The sequence below is a fragment of the Rhinolophus sinicus genome, linkage group LG05 (assembly GCF_036562045.2).
Source record: "Rhinolophus sinicus isolate RSC01 linkage group LG05, ASM3656204v1, whole genome shotgun sequence".
NCBI classification, from domain to species: Eukaryota; Metazoa; Chordata; class Mammalia; order Chiroptera; family Rhinolophidae; genus Rhinolophus; species Rhinolophus sinicus.
In genome coordinates, this window is record NC_133755.1 from 20504493 (window position 1) to 20528052 (window position 23560).

Below are 23560 nucleotides of genomic sequence, written 5' to 3' on the forward strand. Positions count from 1 at the left end.
CATCCTCAGGAGATGATCTTTCATAGCCTCAGCAGCGTTGAAGCACCTCAAAAATACTATACTAAGTCCTAACAATTTCTTTCCCATTGATTTCATATAACTAGAAAGTGGAAATGTGCTTACGGAGAGCAGAACCCAAAGGGTTCTCCTCCTTCTAAAGCCAGAATCACTGTTTTTCTTTGAGTTGTGAGCATCACCAGGAAGGTTAGTGCCTAAGCCCTACTGGGAGCCCTGAACCTGGCACCAGGTGTTCTAGTGTCAAGCACTGCCCTATCACCTCCTAGTTATACCTTGGGCAGGTCATTCTTGCTCTCTGACCTTTGGCTTCCACATCTATAAAAGTGGGGATACCAGGGTTTCTGGAACAATGGATGTGAATCTGCTTGGAGCTCTGAAGTACTGTATCCGCAGGCCTGCCTCTCCACACATAGGCTGAGACCCATAGTGGTGAACGCTGCCTCGTCTCAATGAACAGAAACTGAGATGATTCCTATAGATGACGTAGTCAGAGCTCTAGTCAGAGGTGGAGGGTGTGTTTGACTACAAGCTTGGATGACTCTGGTGCCCATCCCTAGCTCTGCCATTAATTCTGACCATGTCACTTCACCTCACTGAGTCTCAGTTTCTTCAAGTCTAATATGAGGAGAGGGAATCCCAGCATTTGATAGTTTATAATCTTGGTCATGCAATATGTGCAGAGTGGCTGTGGGGTATATGATTTAAGAACCATTCACTTAATCTTTGGGATGCATTAAATTATTTGGGGCAGGAGGAGGGAGCTGAGGCAATAGATTTTCTGTTGTAACTCTTTTCTTCTAAGTGGTATTTTCAAAAATGAATTCCCTGATTGCCGTGTTTCCCCGAAAATAAGACCTAGCCGGACCATCAGCTCTAATGCATCTTTTGGAGCAAAAATTAATATCAGACCCGGTCTTATTTTACTATAATATAAGACCCGGTATATAATATAATATAATATAATATAATATAATATAATATAATATAATATAATATAATATAATATAATACCATGTCTTATATTAATTTTTGCTCCAGGTCTTATTTTCGGGGAAAACAGTACTCAGAATTGGGGTGTGTGCAGGCTTGTGGGTTGGGGAATGGCCCCTTAGGAGGTGAAAGGCTGGATGGGAGTGCCATGAAGTGGGAGGGGGGAGGCTAGGTAGATGAGTGGCTTTGGATGAGTGGTCAAGCAGATGCTTGCAAGCCAACCACTGAGCTATGAAGGGACTGTAATCTAAACATAAAAGAAAAACATACCCCCTGGCTTTCTACCCAGGATTATTTTGTTCTTAAACTCCTCCCAGAGTTTAGCCAATCATTCTTAAACTTTCAAGTCCATAAACATCACCCAGGGAGCTCATTACAATGCAGATTTTCAGGCTCTGTCTGTGAAGATTCAGACGGGTTGGGGGTGGTGCCAGGAATCTGCATTGTTACAACAGATGGTCTTGGACTAGACAAGTGTTAGAGCCTACCAGGGAATGCTGACAAGTGACATGGGCAGGAGGGTGCCCCACTATAAACTTGGTCACGTCTAATCTCTCTGTCTCCGGTTTTCCTGCAAATTTACAGAGTTGGACCAGACGAACTCTGTAGTCCTTTTGGGTTTTATCTCTGTGACTGTGGCTCAATGACTTCTCCCAGTCTGGTGGGCTGCTCTCTCCCCACAAGTTATACACAAATGTCCCCAAAGAGCAAGCCCTGAAGCAGGCTCTCACCTTGTACACATGGAAGCTTAGTGGAAATTCGTTTGCCTTTAAATTTTGTGGCATGATGCTGAAGGACACGACGACATTGTTGTCTTCTGTGCTCTCTGGCACGGGGAAGATGTATTCTCTTTTCTCTTGAAGTCCTTTTGCAAGAGAAAGAGCTGTTACTAGAGCTCGATTTGGCTCCTGGGACCCCTGGATGGGGCCATGTCCAGTTCAGACAGCCCTGGTGGGTTGGGTTAGAAACTCTGGATTTGGAGACCTAAGACCTAGGTACCAGTCCCCACAGTTACTAGCTGTGGAACAAGCATCTTTATTTTGTGAGCCTCAGTCTCCTCCTTTTAAAAATGAGGAGGGGGAGTATATTCCCCACTTGGAGAAAATGTTTCTTAAACTGTAAAGTTGAAGACTATTTTTGTAAGAAAAATCCCAGAGTCCTTAGGTATGTATTAGCGTATTTATTGGTGATAACATCTGAGTCTTGAAATGATGTCAACCCCCGAAGCACCAATAGAGACGGGAAAATAGAGAGATGGCAGTTCATAATACTCTATCACCCAAGCGTGTGCATCAAAGCCAGAGCAAGAGAGAGAAAGGATGTGAAAACCATTAGGTCCAGATGCATGAAAGAATTAAAAGAAGTCAAGATAGAGATGAATGACTACGCATCAGAAGGTTTGGGACACAACTGGGCAGCTGTGAAAGTGGGATGAGACAGAGGATCATCAGGGTCATGGGCTTTTGTGAGGTTGAACGAAATGATACATTAAAGTGAGTTAGCAGTACCTAGCAGATGCTTGCGTGCTGGTTCCCATCTCTGTCTTGTAAGGAATTACTAACAATGGCCCCAATATATAATTTGGGTTAGTCCATTGATATGAACTATCTCTAGGGAAGAGGGTTTTGGCCCCACAGTTCAGGTGCAGTTCAGGTAGGTAAATCAGCAAATTTGCGACAAGAGTGACTCAGGCTTCTTAGCATCTGCCCATTGTCTCCCAGTGACTAGGTTGTCTGAGCAGCAGAAGGAAGAGCCAGGAGGTTGAAGAGGGACACCCTGGGGGGTGGCGTCATTCAAGAAAACCATTCTAGACAGGCAGGTGCCAAGGAGAGGAATGCACATGTATAGCTGCAAACACATTCACACACTCACACTCACACTCACACTCACTTACGCACGTTGTTTACACAGCCTCTCCTGTCAAGGATATGTAAGCATACTCAGATTCATCTTCCCAGGGAGCAATTTCACTCATCCATGTCACAAATGGGGAGTGGGAGCTGCAGTGAGAATATGTGATTCTCCTAAGGTCGCAACCAACAAGATCCCACTCAGGGAAGCCCAAAGACAGGTGCTGAGGACCCACGTCTGGGCTGTCAGCACACTGCTGCAGGAGACACCAAACAAGGGGGCAGGAGTATTCTCCTTTATGTCTGGGTGGTGCTTGTGGTTTCAAGGGGCACACAGGGATTACTAATTCCAATGTTTGCAGATGGGGAGGCTGAGGACAGTGAGACTAGGTCTATTCGCAGATTCACAAAACCAGTATGTGGAAAGGGCATGGGTTTAACCCAGACTCTCTTTTGCCCAGTGTCTGTGTAAAGCGTCCTGGGTAACTACTGAAGAGCAGTGAGCCTGTTCTACTCCTGGGAGCTGGGAAGGTGTGAAGGTCAGTAGAAGGACAGTGGAATGTGAGAGCATGAAGGGGTTGGGGAGGCACATTTGAGATTCGCTTGCCCATCCCCACCAGCAACCGTTTCCTTTGGAGAAGAATAGCTGTTGTTCAGGCTGACAAATTCCTCTCCTTCCAACTTTGGGCTGATGGTCCAGAATCAGAGGCCATTGAGACCTGAAGCCCAGAGTGGGTAGGGCTGGCAGCTTCCCGTCTGGCAGAATAATTACCAACATGGTCCTTAAATGCCGTTTGAGACCAGCTTTCATGCGGCATGTTTCCATGGTCCAGGTTGATTGGAAATTGGTTACATATAAACAAACAGGAGAAATTCTCTTGGAAATCTCGGAATGACATCCTGTTAAAAACAGTTACACATCACTTAACGACCCCTGGTTTTGTCCTTAGGGTGGGAGTTCCCATCGCTTGACTATACCTTTGCCTGTCAGCTACATTATCCATTGACTTACTACTGACCCACCCAAAGATCAGACCCTCATTCTGGTTTATCCGTGGTCAAGTACATTTCTGCTCCCTCCAGTGGTTGGCAGGACAAGGTCAGAGTCAAATTCTTGGTTCTGCATGTCAACTCTCAAGGGCTTTATCATTAACTGTCGTCTCCTTAACCCACTGATCAAATTGCGAGCTCAGTCAGGGCCAACAGGATGACGACCAGTCTCTCTCCACCATGGATTCTACACACTGCGAGGAAAACTGCCTTTCCCTAAAGCTCTTTGCCAATTTCACTCTTGAGGTCTTTATCAGACTAGAATGAATTCAACACCTAAAATCCCATCTCATGCTGTGATTAAATTGGAGATACTGGAAATCTTTTTCCTTCTTATTTACATTTCTCCCTCTGATTCCTAATTACTTAAATCCAGCCACCTTTTCCCACATGCTAAATTTTATTTAACTATGTCACTAAGTAAACTAGTCAACCCCTCATAAAAATGTCCACCGTATCCTTTAAGATATGAGCATATTGCTAGAAATGTGTTTTCAAAACATCCAGTCCTACATAGCTGCTGGGCAATGACAACAATGTCTCACCCAGAACTCTCGAATCAGGGCTAGAAGATGAACGCTGAGCTGAGCTGCTCTTTTGGAATTTATGCCAAGGAAGACTGTGGCGCTCCAAGGTCCCAAGAAGAAGCATATAAGACACACGCATAATAAACATGCATCCTAGTTTCCAGGAAACTGTTGGTTTCAAAGCATTGGTGCCAATATTCCCTTTTGCCATGAACATTTCCTGGAAGTTCCAATATTTCAGAGCTGAAATACTCACACAAATTGAGAGCACACAAGTAATTTCCAGTCCAAAGTTTCTGTGTCTTGGAGAGAAAAGGCTCCCTCTACACAGATCTCTGCAAAGCTAATCTCTAGTCTCACAGAAGTTTAGGGAAAGGGGTAGGGATTGAGGGTTTGGGCAGTAGTTAAAGATTTAAAATATAATTTTAAAAGGAGCATAAATACCAAAATTCGCCATTGTTCTTATCCTCATACAGCTGGCTTTTCCGCGGATCCTGGGTTTCCTGCCACTCCAGAGACCTGAGCATGGACAGACAGAACATAGGGTGAGCTCCCCAGGGCATTTCATCTCAACCACATGTGGCCCAATAGGGGCCTTTGTAAGACGTCCATTAGTTCCTGGGAGCAAGAAGAGAGTGTCATTCTACCTAGGGACATGATTCGGTACTTCTCTACATGCTGATGGCTTCCAGGCGGTCCTTAGCTGACCCTCTTTCCTTAGCTTTAGACGGATATAGGCTATGGTTTATCCCATATTTCCACCAGGACTTCCCCAGTGGCCTTGAAATCAACTCATCGCAATCTGTACTTGTCTTCTGCCTCCTCCTGTTGCCCAAGAGAACATGAGAGTCCCTCTCTCTCACACCCCCTACATCCAATCACCAAATATTAATGATTTAATGACTCTCAAAGCCATCGCTTATTTCCATCCTCCCTGATGTGTTCCTGGTTCAGGAATCCTGGCCTCCCTCTTGAACTTCTAAATGGTCTCCCTGAACTCAGTCCTGCTCACTTTCCCATCCATTCTCCACACTGCCATCAGAATGATCTCCCTATGACAGAAAGCGGATTGTGGCATTTCCCTGCGTAAAACACATCAGAGGTTCCCTTTTACTCTCAGGATGAAGTTCAGACTCCTGAAACAGAACCTTGGCCTCTGCCTACACCTCCAGCTTTACCCGAGCAACTCCCTATTTCCCCACCCCACGGCCACCCTTGAATTCTACGCTCCAGCAACAATGATTGACTTTATTGCCTTAGAAATACCTGTCCCCACTTTCCCACCTCCTGGCCTTCACCATGAGGCTCCTCCTGACCTTCCTTCTTTCCGTCTTATAACCCAATAATTTTCACTCATCTTTCCTCCTAAAAGGCACTTCTGTGAGGAAACTTTGCTTGTCCCCCTCTGACACCCCCACTATGCCTCCAGAGTCGGTGCCCCTCCTTTGTGCCCCACGGAACCCTGTGCCACTCCTGTCTCAGCACTTAGTCCCCTGTGTTACAAGTGCTTGTTTAGTTCTTGTCTCTCACTAGACTCCAAGTTCCATGAGCCTTGCTCGCCATGATGATATCCTCATAGCGGCTAAACACAATGCCTTGGCACATAGTAGGCATGCAATATTTATTTGCTTTCTTAATTAATAATTAAAATTGTCCAGTTCATTGGGGGAATGTATTCCAGAAGCTAGTCCTAGGGTCTGTGGTGAAGGAGGAGACCCTCACAGGCAGAAGAGAACAGGTATCCCCGCCTCAAAGTGGAGGTACGCTCAGAGGCAACAGGCCCCAGAGGCACAGAAGCATAATGAGATCTTTCTCTGTAAGCAGCTTGCACAGAGGGCCTAGGTCACCTCTATGCTGGGAGAGCAAGGCAGCGACCACCCCTCAGGCTCCTGGCTGCAGGCTGAGCCAGTCAGATGTGCTGTGGTAAAACGGCAATTTTATAATTAAGCGATAATTACATTTTCTGCAGTGTGTAAGGGAAAATAAATGTAGTATAAATCAATACGCTATCGATTCATGCAAGTTTTCCTTTAAGTGTGTGCGGCTGAAATTTCAATTATGACTGAGATTAGACCATCCGGCTCTCTCCATCCATCCCCATTCTTTAAAAAGTAGGGAGGAAATTGACCGCCTGCATGGAGACAGTGATTATATGGCCCCATCACTTCCTTCCAGCCTGGTTTCTCATGGGAAATGGTGAACCTCAGAGCTCAGCCAAAATACTTGATCCTACAGAGTAGGTCCTGCCAGGTGCATCTTCAAAGTCTCTGCAGTCCACACATCTCTGCGCGGCTCAGAGGCCTTCATAAACCCCCAGGCCTATAGGGTGTGAATCCGAACTTCTAAGCTGGCATTGGGCTCAGCCCCAGCTCCTAACTTCTCACCCTGGTTCCTCTGTTTCAGACCAGCTTGTTGGCCCTGGACACGCTGTAACTGTTTCCCACCTACACAGTGATCTCTTCCAAAGTGAGTCATACTTATTTTTGGTGGTTGAACTCAAGTTCATTCCCGTCCATGAAGCTTTCCCTGAACATGCCTGCCCCCTGGAGGCTTCTCTTTCCTGATCTCTAGTGTCCCTTGTTGGCCTTCACCACTCATTTGATATTTAGCATGGGAGACACGGGCAAACATCAGCTCCTGTGAGATTGAAGGTCTGTTCTCCCACCCCAGAAGAATGTGTCATTGACATTTGTTCCTCTTCCGGTCCTATCCCCAACAATTACCCCCAGATCAGGGATTCTGGATAATTGTACCACACCCTGGGCCATAGTCGGCAGCTTGGTGTAATGATTGGGAAGGAGAATTGGAAAAGCCAGAGGTTGTTCATGTTTACATTGGAAAGGGCAAAGGATACCCTGGGAAGATAGGAAGAACAGAGGCAAGAGAAAAGGAGATTGGGCGAGTGAGTGAAAACATAGCCCAGTGGTTCCTGGTTTTGCAAGTTCATTCCCCTTCTGTGGAGGGGATTCAGCTACCCAGTTCTCCAGGGTGTATCTGAGGTCACACCAGGTTTATGCTACGAATCCATGTTGTTTTTTTCCTCCTTCTTCCCCTCCCTTGCTTTCCTATCATTCACTCTAATGGTATTTCCATCTCCCATTTGCTGAGTGCCCACTTACATGGGCTTACATCCGCTGTCAGGCTCACGGAGAATCAGAGAGGTCCCTGCCGCAGCCTAGCCTGGGCCATTGGGCCACACTCTGGGTATTGCTTTTCACTGCTTATTGGGTCTTGTTCTCCCGTATGTCTGAATGCTTTGCACTTCCTTTTAGATCATGTTGTCTTTTCCACTCCCCACTTCTCCCCACATATCCCCCAACCCCTATCCCCAGCAATGCTGCTGTAGCCACTGCTGTGGCTCAGCACTTTTCACGGATATGCACAGGTCCTCAGAGGAATGCGACAGGGCTGGGCCCTGCTGGCTGCCCAGAGGAGCAATATCTGTCACAGACTCTCTGTCCCTCTCAGGGCCGCCATCTCATTCTCGGTCAGTGAGGAGGTGGAACCAGGGACCAGTCCTCTTGGCAGCTGGGAAATGCCAGCCCAGCTCCCTCTGTGTGGGAACTTCTGACTACACAGTTGGGTCCCCACTGGTCAGCTGTCAGGGAGCAACTGCCTGGGACATGGCCAACATGGGCATCTGAGACCCACTGAGCTCCATTCACTCCTACTCTGAGCATCGGTCACCCGTGAGAGTCCAGACCAGTAGGGCAGGACAATGACCCAGCTGGACTGAGGAAAAAGATCATCCAGATTCTTGCCTCAGTTCCCCTAACTCCCTCCCCCCAAAATGAAACCTTTTCCATCTGAAGCACATGGCGTCATCAGGACCAGAACGCCATGGGACCCCTTTATGGGATGAGGCACCTGCTCTCCAGTTCTCTCTGCCAGGTGGAACTTAGGTCCTGACCTGCCCCTCCTTTTTTTTATTTTTTATTTTTATTAACTAATTCTGGATATATGGGTCCACAGCTCTAGACTGTGACCTTCTGGAAGACAGACTGGGTCTTGTCATCTCTGTATATCCCACAGCACCCACCTAATACAGAGTACTTAGTACAGATAATACACAGTTGGTGTCTAAAAGATGCCTGGTGAATAGCATCACGGGAGTGTGAGATGGACCGACAGACACACACACAGGTGTGAACTGAAAAAGCATGCAGTGAGATCCACAGCAGGGGAGACAGACACCGCCCTCCTGGGGCAGGGTGCACTCTGAACACTGGATTTCAGTGATGGATAGAGAGGTTTACAGAAGCCATACCTGTCACTCCAGCGCCCTCGCCATTCGAAGGGCCCCCCCCAAGGGTTCCACAGCCGGATAAGATCTTCCCAGCCTCTCCTGTACTGAATCTGTAAAGAACAGAAAGGAAACTGTCAGTGTGCTCCAGCAAAAGTCAGCAGAAAGTGGGGATATGAATGCAGCTGCTTTTTACCTCCAAGGACTAATTTAACTTCTGACCTCATTTGGCTGCAGCCAGAAAAAAAATTGAAAGGAAAAAAAATCAATGCCTGCTGCCTGCGTGGAGTTGGAATTAGATAGAGGAGAAAATGGCCCCTTTCTGCTCAGCACCTTGCAGGGCAGGTGCAACTTTATCATTCTATACGGCTGCATCCCAGAACTTGGGTGAGCTGAAATTTAATAGCAGATAAATAGCACAGGATGTTGCCGCAGGCTGCAAAGGGGAGAACTTTATGGGTCCCCAGCCTCTTTCAAGCCCTGTCACAGCCAGCATCTCTATTTCATAGACATAGCTGCTTCCCTGTCAGCCACCCGCTGGGAGCTGTGCTGGAGTCTGGAGTCTCCACAGTGCTGTCCTGAGCAGAGGCTGATTTAAGGAAGACCAGGACAATCTGGGAATCAAGGTATCCGAGCCTGGCCCACCTCACCTTGCTACCCTGCCTCTGTTGATGAACGGGGCGTCCCGATGGCCTGGACTTTCTTTTCCCTTGGGGACCTCGTCATCGATCTCCCAGGTAGGGAGGTTGGCACATTTGCTCCTTCAGACCACTGAGGCCAGAGGGCAAGACTGTTGAAAAATTACAACGAAGTAATAGCCACCCTTTGAACCTATAGTCCCTGATCCAGGAACCTTCAGCCTGGAAAGAGAAATTAAAGCGTGATTGAGCTGTAGCTGTGATATTGATCTGTGCTAATGTTGTCTGCGGAGACAGACGCTTGGAGGATGAGGGAGGAGGCAAACTTGTTCATTGACTCCGGGTCAGAGGAGTCACCTGAATGGAATGTCACCACACGGAAAAGAACCCTAGTGTGGAGGCAGAGCTCAGAGCCAGGCTCCAGCTGAATGCTTGACATGTGTTATGCCCATCAATCCTCTGAGGCAGAGTTTTATAGAATCCTTGTCTTGTAGAGGAGGAAACTGAGCATCAGAGAAGCTGAGCAACTTTCCCAAGGCCACAGATTAAGTGGCAGAGGCAGAATTCTGACCCCAGCGACTGTCAGTTTCCAAAGCTTAGGTTCTTAGTTTTGGAATTAGGGGTGGATGAAGAGTACAGCTGCTCCAGTGCCCAGCCCATTCTCAGATGTGGCCGTGACCCTAACCTCGCATATAACCCCTGGGCAACCTGGCCAAAGCCTATGGCACCACCAATCGGGCATGGCCATGAAGGAGCAAAGCAGTCAGACAAGGGCCCAAGAATCTGGCTGGGGTAAGGTTTTTTGTTTGTTTGTTTGTTTTTGTTTGTTTTTTTTGTTTTTTTTTTTCCCTGTGGCTGTTCCTTATCTGCTTTTATCTTTGGCTGGCACTGCAGTGGGAGGCGATCTGGCTTTTAATGTAATGTGGAATGGGGGGTGCCATTTCCGGCCCCTCTCTGCCCCATCCCTGGGCACTCCAGGTCACGCATACAGAATATTATTAATTGCTGGCACCTGGAGGGGCCCATAGAGCAGGATGTGAGAAATGGTTGTCTTGTGGCCCAAAGAGCTTAATAAGTCACCTCAGTGCCTAACGGACAGTCAGGGGTGAGCTGGGCACAGGGGAGAAGAGTAGCCCGTGATTCGAGGGGGCCTGAAGAGGGTTAAATGAGGCATGCAGATAAACACTCTCCCCACTGCCCAGGGGAGTCGTGGGCCTTGCTAGGTACATAATAAAAAATGCCAATTTCATTTATCTTCCTGTCTGTGTCCTGCCCAGAGGGAGGATGAGCAGATTAAAAAGCACACTGCATTTATGGGCTGGTGGAATCTCAGCGCTTGCAGAGAGTTATAACCTCTTTCTGGAGGAGGAATCTTTAACCAAGTCAAGTTCTTGGGTCCTTGTCTGACCGTGTCCCTCTTTTTTGTCAGTGCCCTACTGGTGATCACATGGGCCAAGGCCAGGTGGCTCCAGGAGTCATGTGAGGCCAAGGTCACAGCTACAACTAAGAATGGGCTGGCTCACTTGCTTCCCTCTCCTGGCTACTGACTACCCCTGACCCTGGTCAGCTCTCTCAGAAAGGGTACTACTGGGCAATAAATAATCCAGGTTTTCTGTTCTAGGACAGTATTTCCTTAAATACATTTGCTTGAATACCAGTTCCATAGGCTATTAATAGTTATTTCTGGGGGAAAAAAATGGTTTCGTGGTTAATGGTAGAAGAAAAGCAAGCTGTACTTGTATCATTAATACAGGCCTTCTCAGAGCCTTTAAAATGTAAATGTCTACCATGAGTCTCCAAATAGGGGCCGTGGTGAACTTCCCTGAGGGTCTCGCCAGGCTAGTGCTCTGTAGAACACAGGCTGGGAAGTGTCAGCAGCCTCAGAGTGGCAGGAATGATGAGAATAGACCACTGAGGACACTCGGTTTTAATCACCTACCATCACAGGAGAGGTGTCCTGTTCAGACCACTCAGTGTAGTATAAGGACAAATCAAAGTGTATCCTGTGGGAGGAATCATTAGGAACCCAAACCCCAGCTGAGCCCACAGCCCGACTCCTGAGTTCGTCTCCATCCCTTTGGCTCTTGGTGTTTACATGACTACTCTCTATAACTTGGCTATCACTGCCACCCAGCCTCTGTGGGGACTCACAGCCCATGGCCATCTGGACCTCTGAATGCACACGTCCCTTCTCCCCTATGTTCAGAGGGGAAACCAAGGCTGTCTCAATGTATAAAAAGGGCCTTGTGCAGGAAAGGCAGATACATTGTGTAGGTACCACAGCTCCTTCGTTCCATACCCAGCACAGATATCATTCACTATCACAGTTGTCTTTCCCCAAACCTGGAAGCCGTGACAAAGGCTTGTCAACACAGTGATCCAGGCAGCACGGCCCATCAGTCAAGGTTGACACACGTTAAAAACATCTGTTTGCTATCGGTAGTCTAGACTTGTCCACATCTGGGACAGGGAACAGAGTGTGTACATGGCCAGGTGTGAGGATGTTATTAGCTGTCGCCATTGTAAATTCAGGAAAGGGCTTGGGAGAATTCAGAGGAAGGGGTTCTGGAGCTGCTGTGACTGGGATTTCTTCTGGCCTGGGTTTATCAGGACAATCTCTTCCTTGCTGGTGGGAAATGTCTTTTGAGCTCCTCACATATGTTCTATGATGAAGGATCAGTGATGTCATCATCACAGGCCACGTACAAATGCTTTCATTCACTCATGTAAGCGTACCCACCCACTGATCCAATAAGCATTTATTAGGTGCCTCCAGAGGAAGCATTTTGTTACCGATTTCCTTAGAGAGACAGGCAAGAGATAGAAGACACTGTCCTTGTGACGTGGGTTGGAACATTCACCAAAACATGAAACAATGGAGCAACAGCCCTTAGGTCAATGGACAGAAAAGATGGATTGATAGAGAGGGAAGGTGAGTAGGAGAAAGCATGCTAGAAACAGAACCTGACACTGCATTTCTTGGCCCATAAACACCCGTGAAAAATGTACCCTGGAGTTTGGAATGCTATCTCTTCCAGCCTAGAAGACATGATTAGCTCTCAAGAGTTGTGGGAAATACAGACATGGGAGACTATTGGTGGGAAATCATCACAAGGCCAGGAGATGCTGTCACCGCATGGCTGCATGATGAGCACAGAAGGAAACTGAGGACATGTGGTATCTGGGCCCAGCGATTTCAAGAAGCTGTGTGACCTTGTGAACGGTATTCTCCTCTCAGGCCTCAGCTTCTTCATTTATGATTGGAGGAAACTGGACTTTAGTAGTGTTTTCCAGACCAAATGATACTGTACAGAGCAATTATATACATTTTTGTCCACTACAAGTCGATTCTTATATCAAAAGAAAGCCTATCCTCCAGTAAGCCATCCTTGCCTCTTCTATGAGAATAAAGTTTTAGCTGGGCATATGGCAGCCCGTGAGACAGTGTGTTTCCCAGACTCCCTTGGGCCTTGGTGTGCCCACATGTTTAGGTTCAGACTAATGGAATCTGCGAGGAAATGGCATAAGCCTTTTTGATGTGTGCCTTCTATATGGATGTTTAAGTATCCCCTGGCATCTTTCTCTTCCCCTGGCTAGGAGATAAGGGGACTCCCCCTGGGCTCACAGGTAGAAGCCTCATGTGGATGGCAGGGCCATCTACTGGCTCTGGAATCACTGGCTTACCTGAGAGAGAAATGAACTTTATTTTGTTTGAGCCCTGTATGTGAGAGTTATCTCAGTTATAGCAGTTTAGTTGATATGGTGCAAATAAAACCTTTTCGGGGCAAAACTTCCCCCAGAGTCAATTGGCTAGTGCATTCCTCTTTCTTCTGTGGCTAATCCCCCAGTCTAGCTAGACACTCATCCTTTCTCAGATCAGATCAAGGAGAGCAAAATTTCTGGTGGGTCCCTGGTGGATGAGGATACTGGGCACCAGAATTTCTTTATGCATAGAGGAAATGAGGAAATGAGGCTGTCTGTGATGGGTGTCACCATGGGGCAAGGGTGATAAATACTCATGTCAGCTTTGCTGGGCTTGCTGAAGGCGTATGATTCTGCCTCCTATTTAGAGGAGCAAGAACACTGGGGTCCAGCTTATGGGACTCTTACCTGCTCAGCTCCAGTCACTGTGTAGGCATGCCGACTCACCAGGCCATTCTCCATTTCCAAGTCCTCACCTGTTGGCTTCAAAGGAGCAAAGCAGAAACATACATTAAAGAAACAGTCACAGGTTCCTCAAAGAAATAGAAAAGCACAATTCAATCAGCAGCTGAGCCATGGCTGGATGAAAAGTGTCCCACTGACTCATATTGGAATGGTATATATTCCTGAAACTCTTCTCTAGAGAAGCAGAGTTTGGAGGCTCCTGGGTGGTGGAGGCCCAAGGCATTTCATACCTCAAGAGACCACCCCATTACTGACAGAGTCCCCTCAGAGTCCTGAGGACCAGGCTGCTTGCTCCTTCAATCACTCATCATCCATGAGACACAGCACAAAACATGTCTGCCAGGCATACCTACCACCCCTGTGCTATGAGTAATTGGAGTTTAAAGTGCATCTTAGTTTTGGGATGGCATATCAGATTACGGATATGTGACTCAAAGCCTACATGTTTAAAGAATGAAGGAAGCATCCTGACGGATAAGGCTCTGGCTATCTCAGAGAAAAAAACAACAAATAATTTGGAGGGTTGTCCTGGCTTTTCAAAATGGGATGCTCTGCCCTCGGATTGCTGCATTTAGATTTAGAGTCAGGGAGAATTGAGCCCCACCCCCCAACCCTCACACACAAACACTGGTTACTCTGGACCCATTCATTGCTCCTGGTCACAGGGAAGCACTAGGCAAAGGCTTTGGAGTCAGACAGCTACATACAAACCCCTGCTCTGCCATGTACTGGCTGTGTGATGGGGAACATTTTACGTAGCGTCTCTGAGCCCATCCTCTTCTGTAAGTGAATTCTGCACTCCCTATCTCAGAGGGAGTGCTGTCATGAGGATGAAGTGATATAAACTCAATAAAGTGCAGTATCAGGGCTCCCTGGCAGCCGCCTGGCCTCTCTCCTCTCTAGCTGAATGGGCCAGGCTTGAACCAGTTTAAAGGGATTCGTGTTCTACTCACCCCCGCCGGGGTGCAACAGGCCATCAGGGATCCCGCCCTGGCAGCTGTCTTCACCATCGTTAGCAGGTTGGAAGAGGCGGAGTGCAGTTCGATGCAAGTGACCACTCCTCCTGTGAGGTCCACGAAGGCATCAGCAACGCAGCCGAAGTGCAGGTTCTCATAGGACCCATGTAACCTAGGAGGAGAGAGCCAGACCAAAACCCCTGTGGTGCCTTTGGTGAGACACTCCAGGAAGGGAGGCTGCACACCTGACTTCTGTGTATTTCCCCGGTGAAGGACTACCTGACCCACCCCGAGACCATGGCCCCCCTTCCATTCACCTGGACGGAGATTCTAGTGATGTGCCATCCTCAGCCCTCTCTTTCCCCTGGGCAGCCCCAGGAGTGGCAGTATTGTGTAGAGGTTAGGAGTGCAGGTGCTAGAGCCACAGGCCACTGGTCAGATCCCAACCTCACCACATATTTACCCGCTTCACCTTGGACAAGTTACTTAGCCTCACAGCGCTGGACTTAGCCTAGTTCCTGGCTTATGGCCCTTAACAGATATTGGATATTAGTATGATGAGGAGCCACTGTTTCCCATTCTGTTTAACAATAGTGATACGTGCCTACTGTGTGCAGGGCACCACACTAGGCATTGAGTGTTCAAGAATGAAGGAGACCCCGTTCCTGCCCTCACAGACCTCCCAATCAGCACCCTGACCCCTGCTGTGGCCACAGGGAGCCTCTGTTTTCACTCTGTCCAAACCGTGATCCGGAGTTCCCATTCCCATTCTCAGATTCATCTCCCCAGAATCATCCGGGAGACAGGACAACTTTCCTGAAGGTAACATAAGTGAGGACGCTAAGGCCGGTGGCAGTGGGGACACTCCTACTACAGCCTTCTTTCTGGTAATGCAGTCACGGGGCTCAGGCACCCGGATCTATCCATGCGTCTGCCTCTAATGGGGCCTGCAAACTTGGACAAGACTCTTCCCTTCTGGGTCCTCAGCCTTTCACCTGGAAATGGTGAGGTTGACTGGGTCAGCCCTGGGGGCTGTCTTCATGTAAATTCACCCAGCAAATATACAGCAAGCAGCCACTATAAGCAGGTCAACGTCCCAGGCAAAATGCCACGTATAGTTTAGAAAGTCTTTTATTAAAGAAAGGTAAGGTATACAGAACAAAAGTCATTCTACAGGAACTGCCCTGTGACTAATCTCAACTTGTTATCTAACTGGTTTTAAATTCTCTCTCTCTCTCCCTCTCTCTGACACAGGGTTATGCCAGGTACTACACACTGTTATCTCCAGAGTGTTTGTTTTGTCAACCGCAAAGCCTACCTTTGATCATGATTATGCCCTGTTGTGTCTGAATGTCTGCCTTTCTTGATTTCCCACAGATATTCTGGCTCCTGGTCCTAGACTAAGAGGGCTTTGCTGAGGGCACTGGAAGGTCACAAAGACTAGGGTTCTGGAACCCGTTTCTGAGCCCATCAACGTGACCCCCTGGTGATACCCTCAGGAGTAACCCCTGGCTTCAAAGAAGGCTGTACCAGAACGATTCCAGAGAAGCAGCCTTCGGGCTTGGTCCCATCCCTTCGGGCCCACTGCATCTCTGTCTGTGGGCCTCATCTGATGTTGCATCTACACAATTCTGCAGTCACTACAGAGACACCCAAAGCAAGGGACAGGACCTGCAGCCAGCAGCCCCCTTCCACAGCCTTTTCTCACTGTCTCTCTGCCATGCCCACAAAGCCTGTCCCAGAGACAGCTGGATGTTTTGACAAGGAGCTATCTCTCTGCTTTACAAACATGAGTTCACAAATCCTGCTGATGTTTCAGGAACATGGCAGCTATTCTTAGCCCCCTTTGCTGACAGGAGACAGAAAAGGAAGGAAAGAGAGAGAACTGTGTTCACCACACCTGTCACGACGTTGTGTCACCTGAACCCAGGAATTCTGAGAGAGCCTTGTTCCCATCCTTCTGCTTCAGCTTCATTTTGGGAAAATATCTGTCCTTCCAGAAATGATACGAATGGGGGGAAATTCAGATGTCTGAATCAGAGCCAGAAAGGATGCTGAAATGCTGCAATTCTTAACTGCAGATTGGGATGATATACAGACTACCAGATCGTATCCCCCAATCTCCTCTCTATTTTATGACCTCAGAGAAAAATCTGCAAACACAGATTTCCCCCCCAACATATGCACATCTGATTGCCTTGACCAAGGCATTTCCAGACCCCCAGCTACAAGGACAGTTGAACGTTCAAAATCTACATGTTCACTCGGCATTGCCTACACACTCGGAGGGAAAGAGGGTCATCTCCAGCTGGACAAATGGGTTCTCCACGTTTGTGCTGTGGTCCTGCTGAATTCCACAGAAGCAAAAAGACAAATCCTTTCCCAATAGGATTGACAGGATGAAGAGATGATGGGAAAGCACGTGACTAGGGAGAATAGTTCTCATTCCAGCCAGGCCTCTAATACCTTGTGACCTTGGGCAAGTCATTTCACCATTCTGAGCCTCAGTTTCCTCATATCTCAAAGAAGAAGGTAGGGTTTGATGCTGACAGCAGTTGCTTCCAGCTCTGATATGCTATAATTCTATTTGATTCATGCCTGCATTTTATAACTTCCTTCTTTGGATAAAGGGAAAAGCTTTTAAACAGCTTAATAATTTGAGACACTTTATCCCCCGCTAGATTTCTCTAGGCCGTGGAATGTGGATTCCCGGTCCAGGTTCCCATTTCTTTTCAAGCTGAATGATTGCCTCGGGTCAGCTGTTAACAAATGGGGTCAGAGTCATCATTTCACTCTGAAGCTTTCTAATTCTCCCAGCGAACTGCCAGGCTCCCCCACCTTTTACACAGGAAAAAACAAGGCCCTGAAGTGGTGAGGCCTGACTCTATACTGGAAAGATAATGGTAGTGCTTGTGTAAGTAGCTTAGATATGAATTAACCTCCCCAAACATAAAGATTGGTTCAACAACCTTGGCTGTTATCTGGGCTTCATTCTTAAATACTAATGAACAGCTCTTCTTAATACTGGGAATGAGCAACTGCTTTAGTTTTTTTACAAGTTGGCTCAAAAGGAAGAATGTAAAAAAGAGGAGGTCTTGAGATGTCTTGCTGTTCAGATTTTGACCTTCAGAAGGACAGGAGCTGGGATAGTCTGGGGGGGTTATCACATTCCTCAGGGCCCAGGACAGGATGGGCAGGGTCTTTGGTCTTGCTTAACGATGTCCCCTGGTCAAATGACTGAAGACCTCAGCAGATTCCGGCTGGACACTTACTCCTGCCATCACCTCACTATTGAAAGCTTTGGCATTCCCTTTTGTAAAACGAGGGGTTGGTGAGAACAATCTTTGGGAAATCTGATTTGGTAACACTCTTCACTATCCATTTTCTCCTGAAAGGGGTGGTCCTCTGTCTTTTCGTCTCCTAGTGTTGATTTCTAACTCTGAGATGTCCCTCACCTGGGTCTTTATGACAGTGACTTCACACACACACACACACACACACACACACATACACACGAGCCAGTCTGAGTGTTCCTATCTAGTGCTAAGCATAGTGCCTGGCCTATGGTTAAATGTGCAACAGCCAACTGTTGAGTAAAAGCAACCTATGAATTGGGGTGTTTATAGTCCTTGAGCTTGTCAACACCAGAAGATAGCCCCTGAATCACAGTGTTTGGACCATATGATAACAAGTAACTCCTGCCCTGCACCCCCCACAAAAATGCAACCTCACAGCATTTCAGATCTCCCCTGCTCCAACCTCACTTTGAACTGTCCCACCTCAAGGTCTCTGCTCAAATCATTCCTACTGATGGGGACGCCTCCCGCTGAAAGTCTACCCATTCTTCAGGGCCTTACTCCACGCCATCTTCTCTGTACAGCCTTAGCCTGACTCTGTGAGTGCGAAAGTCAGAATTATTTTCTTTCCTGTGCACTCTCAGCTGAATATGTCCATGATATTATATTTTATTTGGGCCCTCATACCAGCCCTTGCAGTAATACCATTATCAGTGCATATCTCTCTCCAGCCCTGCCTGGCCCACCCCTTGCTAAGTGCCTCTGGGTCCCTCCCAACAACCTGAACACAGCTTTGCACGCAGCGATTGTTTAAGGAGGATGCCAAGCTAGGTGGCAAAGGCTCTGATGCTCCCAGGGGCATAGCTTGCATTCAGCAAAGCTGCCCCAAATCTCAGGGCCAGCTGGGGGGAAGCATGTGTCAGGAGAAGCAGCTGGTCAGGCAGGGCCAGCACCAAGGCCCTGGGCGAGGGGTGGACCCATCCTTACTTGGCATAGGCTTTCTCCAGCAGGCAGGGCCAAAACTCTTGGTTGTTGCTGAAAGGGTGCACAAAAAGGTACCCGTTGGTCCCGACAGGCAGGCGATCATCAACCACCACTTCCACCCACTGGCCACACTGCCAGAACTGAAAGAGAGATGAAAATATAGCTCAGTACAACTGGGCAGGAGGAGCTCCTGGACCCTCATCCCGTGCCACTAGATAACAACCGTCACCATGTGACATCCACGATGCAAAAATGAACTCTATCCAGAACAAGTCTCATCCCATGTTGATGGATAGGGGATGGGCATGTCATCTTCACTGAGAGATGGAAAAAATGAGTCACAGACCAAGGTAGTCAAGGAAAATACTAGCAGAGAAGGACACTTGGGTTTCAGTTGGACTTTGCTACTCATTCTGGCCTCACTTTGGCAAGTCCTTTGTGAGCTCCAAACATGCGACTCTCCAGGTACAGCTTGCACACAAAATGGCAGTAGGGAAAGCAGATGCTGAGTAACAAAGGGGAATGGCAGATACAAGTGCTGTCCTGGGGAAAGGAGAGCCTACTGGGAGCTGCAGGTTTGCAGGAAGAGGCGGGCTTAAGCAGCTGGAGAGGACATAGGGAAGACATCCCAGATGGCAGGGCAGCGTGGGCAAAGGCCTGCAGGCCAGATGACGAGAAGTGCTCAGGAGGATGGATCCTCACTCTGGCCCTGCCATCAGAGCCGCAGAAATGAAACCGACTGGTGCTGCTACTGCTAAGAGTGCAAAGAAAGCAGATGTTCCTCTCCAAAACAGACTGTTTTCATCTTCAGCATTCAACTCTTAATAGTTCACCCGGGACGTTACCAAATGAGGAAAATTCATAACAAAGCCAGCCTTTTGGAGTTTCTTTGCTGGTCTCCCCTGTGCTGGATAAGCAGCAGGGCTTCTAGCTTCAGGCCTGAGCCTTGATGAAGGCAAGTCTCTGACAGGTGGGCCTGAAATAAAGCTGGTTGGATGCAATCTATCATCTGCTCAGTGGTGACAGGAAGCCATCCACATGGCCTTTTCCACAGCTGGATATCCCAGATGTTGGGCTATTGCATCAGCTAAAGACATATTTTCAAAGCCGAGACGGAGACCAAGACAGAGATGTCAGTGGAGACAAAGCAAAGAAGGTATTTTCATGGTCACTGAAGGACCAGTGCACTGCAGCTGGTTCCAGTGCAGCTGTAGATTCGCATCCCTATTGCGGTAATGCGCATAGGCAGGTGAGGTCGAGAGCCAACAGGGATGTTATTAGGGGATGTCATGAAATGTGGCTGAAGCACAAAGGAAAGCTAATCCCAGCTCCCAGAAAGGGGTACTGGAAGCACAGCCCTGTCTGGATTTGGGTTTAATGGGTTAGCAAAGGGTAGTACAAAGTATCGTCAGAGGAACTGTGCTTGAGTCCTGGTTTTGCCTTTAATTATCTGAACAACAGACATTGAGTAAGACACTTAACGCTTTGTGACTCAGTTTCCTTATCTGTTCAATGATGGCAAGAGCAAAAACTGCCTCATAGGGCTGTGACTGGAATCAGATGAGATTGTGAAAGTGAGATTATAGTTTTGAAAGTAGGAACTGTTTTTCATTCGCCTTTTTGATCAGCACCTAGGATAGTTCCTGGTGCAGAGTAGCCCATCAAGAATGGGTAAGTCCTGGCTTAAATGAGCTCTTTCGGTTGATTCCCTTAGAAATTACCCTCACCTCCATCTTTCCCCACCAAACTTGCTCTCCCTATACAAAGGGGATATCAGATGAGATCATTGTTCCCAGAGAGGATGTAAATGGCCTAATTAGTGGTCAAGAATGAGGCCAGAGCTACTTCACCTCTCTGGGTGAGGAGGGCTGGCATCTGGATAATGTCTGCATGCTCCAAGAAGCGTACTCGTGTCATTTTGCCAATACCCAACTGTTTGAAGGAAACCAGAAGTGTCTTGGGCAAAGCATCCAAGTTGCCTGGGCATTGAGCCCTTTCCAGAGAGCAGAGCCCAAGCTCAGAATGAGAGAAGAGATGCACGGAGGTCAGCACTACAGCTGTTTCTGGGGAACTGTGAGACTTTCTTCAACACACAGGAGGACAGAGTGTGTCCTTCCTGGACCTCAGGTTGTCCCAACCACCTGTCACTCCAGCAATCCTTGCAGCCCTGAGATGAGCTCAGACACAGCTGCATCCTGCATCCTCTAGTTCATTCCCTGTGTGATCCTTGGCCCAGCACCATCCATGTCACCTGGGCACTTGTTAGAAGACCTAGTACGCAAATAATTGGACTGCAGGAAGAGAGAACAGGATAAAGGCGGATACCCAGAAACAATAGAGGGGAAATGTAGCTGAGCAGAAAAAGGGGACAGGTCTTCAGAATGGAAGGGCTCATTGAATTCCAGGCAAAATTAATTTTACAAAGGCATAATCTGGACATATTCCAGGGAAATGTCTACACACCAAGGAGAGAGCGCCTCTTAGAAACTTGCAATTTGAAAGAACACGTTGCATACAAAGTCAAGAGCATAGATTAGCATTGGGTTTTTCTTCTGCAACATCGGAAGCTATAAGACAATGAAATAAGGTTTATAGATTCTTGAAGAAAGGGGATGTGATCCAAGAATCCCAAACCCAACCAAAAATCATTTTTAAGTAAGAGCAAATGGAAAGCACTCATGTAATCTGAGGAAATTATTCAAGGAACTACTCCTACTTAATGAGAATGAAACTAGAACAGAAGTCTTAAGGGGAAATGAAGGGTGAAAGAGACAATAGTGAACAATAAGTTTTAAATATGCTGTGTACAAGGAACATACTTATAACATAGTGACAATGAAATTGATAATGAAGAGATGAACAACGATAGAACAGGGATATGCAAATAATAGGAAGCTGGGTTACCAATATGAATATCAGATAAAGAGGAATTCAAGGCCCACAAGCATTACATGTAACAAAGAGGGATATTTGTAACCTTTATTCCGATAACCAGACAGCAAAAACATAAACTTTTGGCACCAAAGAATATAGGAGGAAAGTGGAAAGTCAGAACATCTTGAAAACATAAGAGGAACCCTCCAAACTGTAATTTTGGGGAAGAACGTCAACACACCTCACCTCTTTTAGAATTTGACAAATCACACAGACAAAAAAAATAAGCCAAGGTAAAAGAGATAATTGCAGATAATACTATCTGCAAATTAGAATGCTTGATTCCACATATAAAACTCATGACCTTTGGATAATATATATTCTTCTTGTATGTCCATGAAACATTTACAAAAACTGTGGTGGACTTGGCCATAAATAAAACTTTAATAATTTTTCAAAATGTTTAGCTTTTATGAATTATATTTTCTGACCATAATTTAATAAATCCAAAACTTACAGCCAAAAGATTACCCCCTTCAACACTTAATCAAAACTAAAAATATATTATCTTCAAATTAATAAAAGTAAGATATTTTATATCAAAACCTACAGATAGGAATAAGATCTCAGAAGAAATTTTATAGTCTTAAAACTTTCATCATTAAAAAAGACTAACAATGTTAAGTGTGAAGTTTCAGAAAATCAACAATAAAACTAACAAAGAGAAAGTAAACAGGAATTCATGAAAATACATTGAAAGTAGTTATATAGAAAATAACCGTCCCCCCCCAAAAAAAAAGAATAGAAAGAATAATAAAACCCAAAAGTTCATTCATTCAAAAACCAGTACAACAGACTATACTGTAAGACTGTACTGTACTGTAAGAAAAGCTGGATTCAGAAAAACAGGAAAAATAAAAAGATAGCACTGGGATTGATAAAGTAGATTTAACCACAGATAAGAAGAAATTAAATGAATTTTCTGAGAATCATATAAGCAAATTTTTGGAAATAAATTTGGAACTATAGAAAGAACAGTTGGTTTTCCTAGCAAAAAATAAATTTCAAGAATTAACTCCAGGAGAAATAAGAGTCCCAAGCAGATCAATAGCCATTGAGCACATTGGAAGAATGAAAGAAATCACATTTAAAAAGGAGGTAGGTCTCAATGACTTAACTAGCGTCTACTTTATTTTCAAAGAACAGATAGCCAATGATTAACAAGATTATTCAAATTACTTCAGATCAACGTATGTAAAGCTCAGCTGGATTCACTTAAAAAAGTTAGCATAACTCATACATGATGTAAAACACTAGACTCCAATTCTACATATGATATAAATGCAAAAATTCTAATAACATTTTTAGTAAATAGAATCCAACAGCATATTTAAAGAACAGTGTACCAGGAAAGCATGTCACTAAAATCCAGAGAAGACAGGATTTTGCTCTTGTTACTTTGGTTCAAAATTGTGAGATTCTAACTAATGTGACAAGGTGAAAGAAGAGTAAAATAAATTGTATAAATATTAAAAGAAGAGACAATATTATCTTTATTTGCAGATAATATTAGGTACCTAAAAAACGCAGACTCTAGTAAAGAAAAAAATTAGATCAAATAAAGTAATTTGGCAAGGGGGCTCCATAAAATTTAATATACAATAAGGAGTAGCTTTTCTCTTTTCAGCAACATCTAGTTAGAAATGAGGGGGAAAATCACATAAGCTGCACAAGTGTAAAATATTTGAGAATACATTTACCAAGAAGGGTACAGCACCAATAGGAAAATACAACTATAACATTTTATTGAAGGGCGTTAAACTAGTTCTGAATAAACGGAAAGATAGACCATGTTTCTGGAAAGAATCCTTAAAATAATAAAAATGGAATTTTTCCAAATTAATACATAAATTTAATGCTGCTCCATTCTGTAACACAGTGGCTTTTATTTCTAATTAGACAAAATT

General features: G+C 46.1%; 1 protein-coding gene across 3 annotated transcripts in view; it reads right to left on the reverse strand.

The window, feature by feature from the left end:
• CAPN13 (calpain 13) overlaps positions 1 to 23560 on the reverse strand; it is a 75842-nt gene that overhangs the window by 24799 nt on the left and 27483 nt on the right. For all 3 annotated transcript variants that reach the window (XM_019735398.2, XM_074331851.1, XM_019735397.2), the window contains exons 5-11: positions 18723 to 18859; positions 14437 to 14611; positions 13427 to 13501; positions 8703 to 8791; positions 4880 to 4954; positions 3631 to 3758; positions 1740 to 1873 (exon numbers count right to left, since the gene is read on the reverse strand). In XM_019735398.2, the coding sequence (XP_019590957.2) occupies positions 1740 to 1873; positions 3631 to 3758; positions 4880 to 4954; positions 8703 to 8791; positions 13427 to 13501; positions 14437 to 14611; positions 18723 to 18859 (813 nt within the window). The remainder of the gene's footprint in view (positions 1 to 1739; positions 1874 to 3630; positions 3759 to 4879; positions 4955 to 8702; positions 8792 to 13426; positions 13502 to 14436; positions 14612 to 18722; positions 18860 to 23560) is intronic.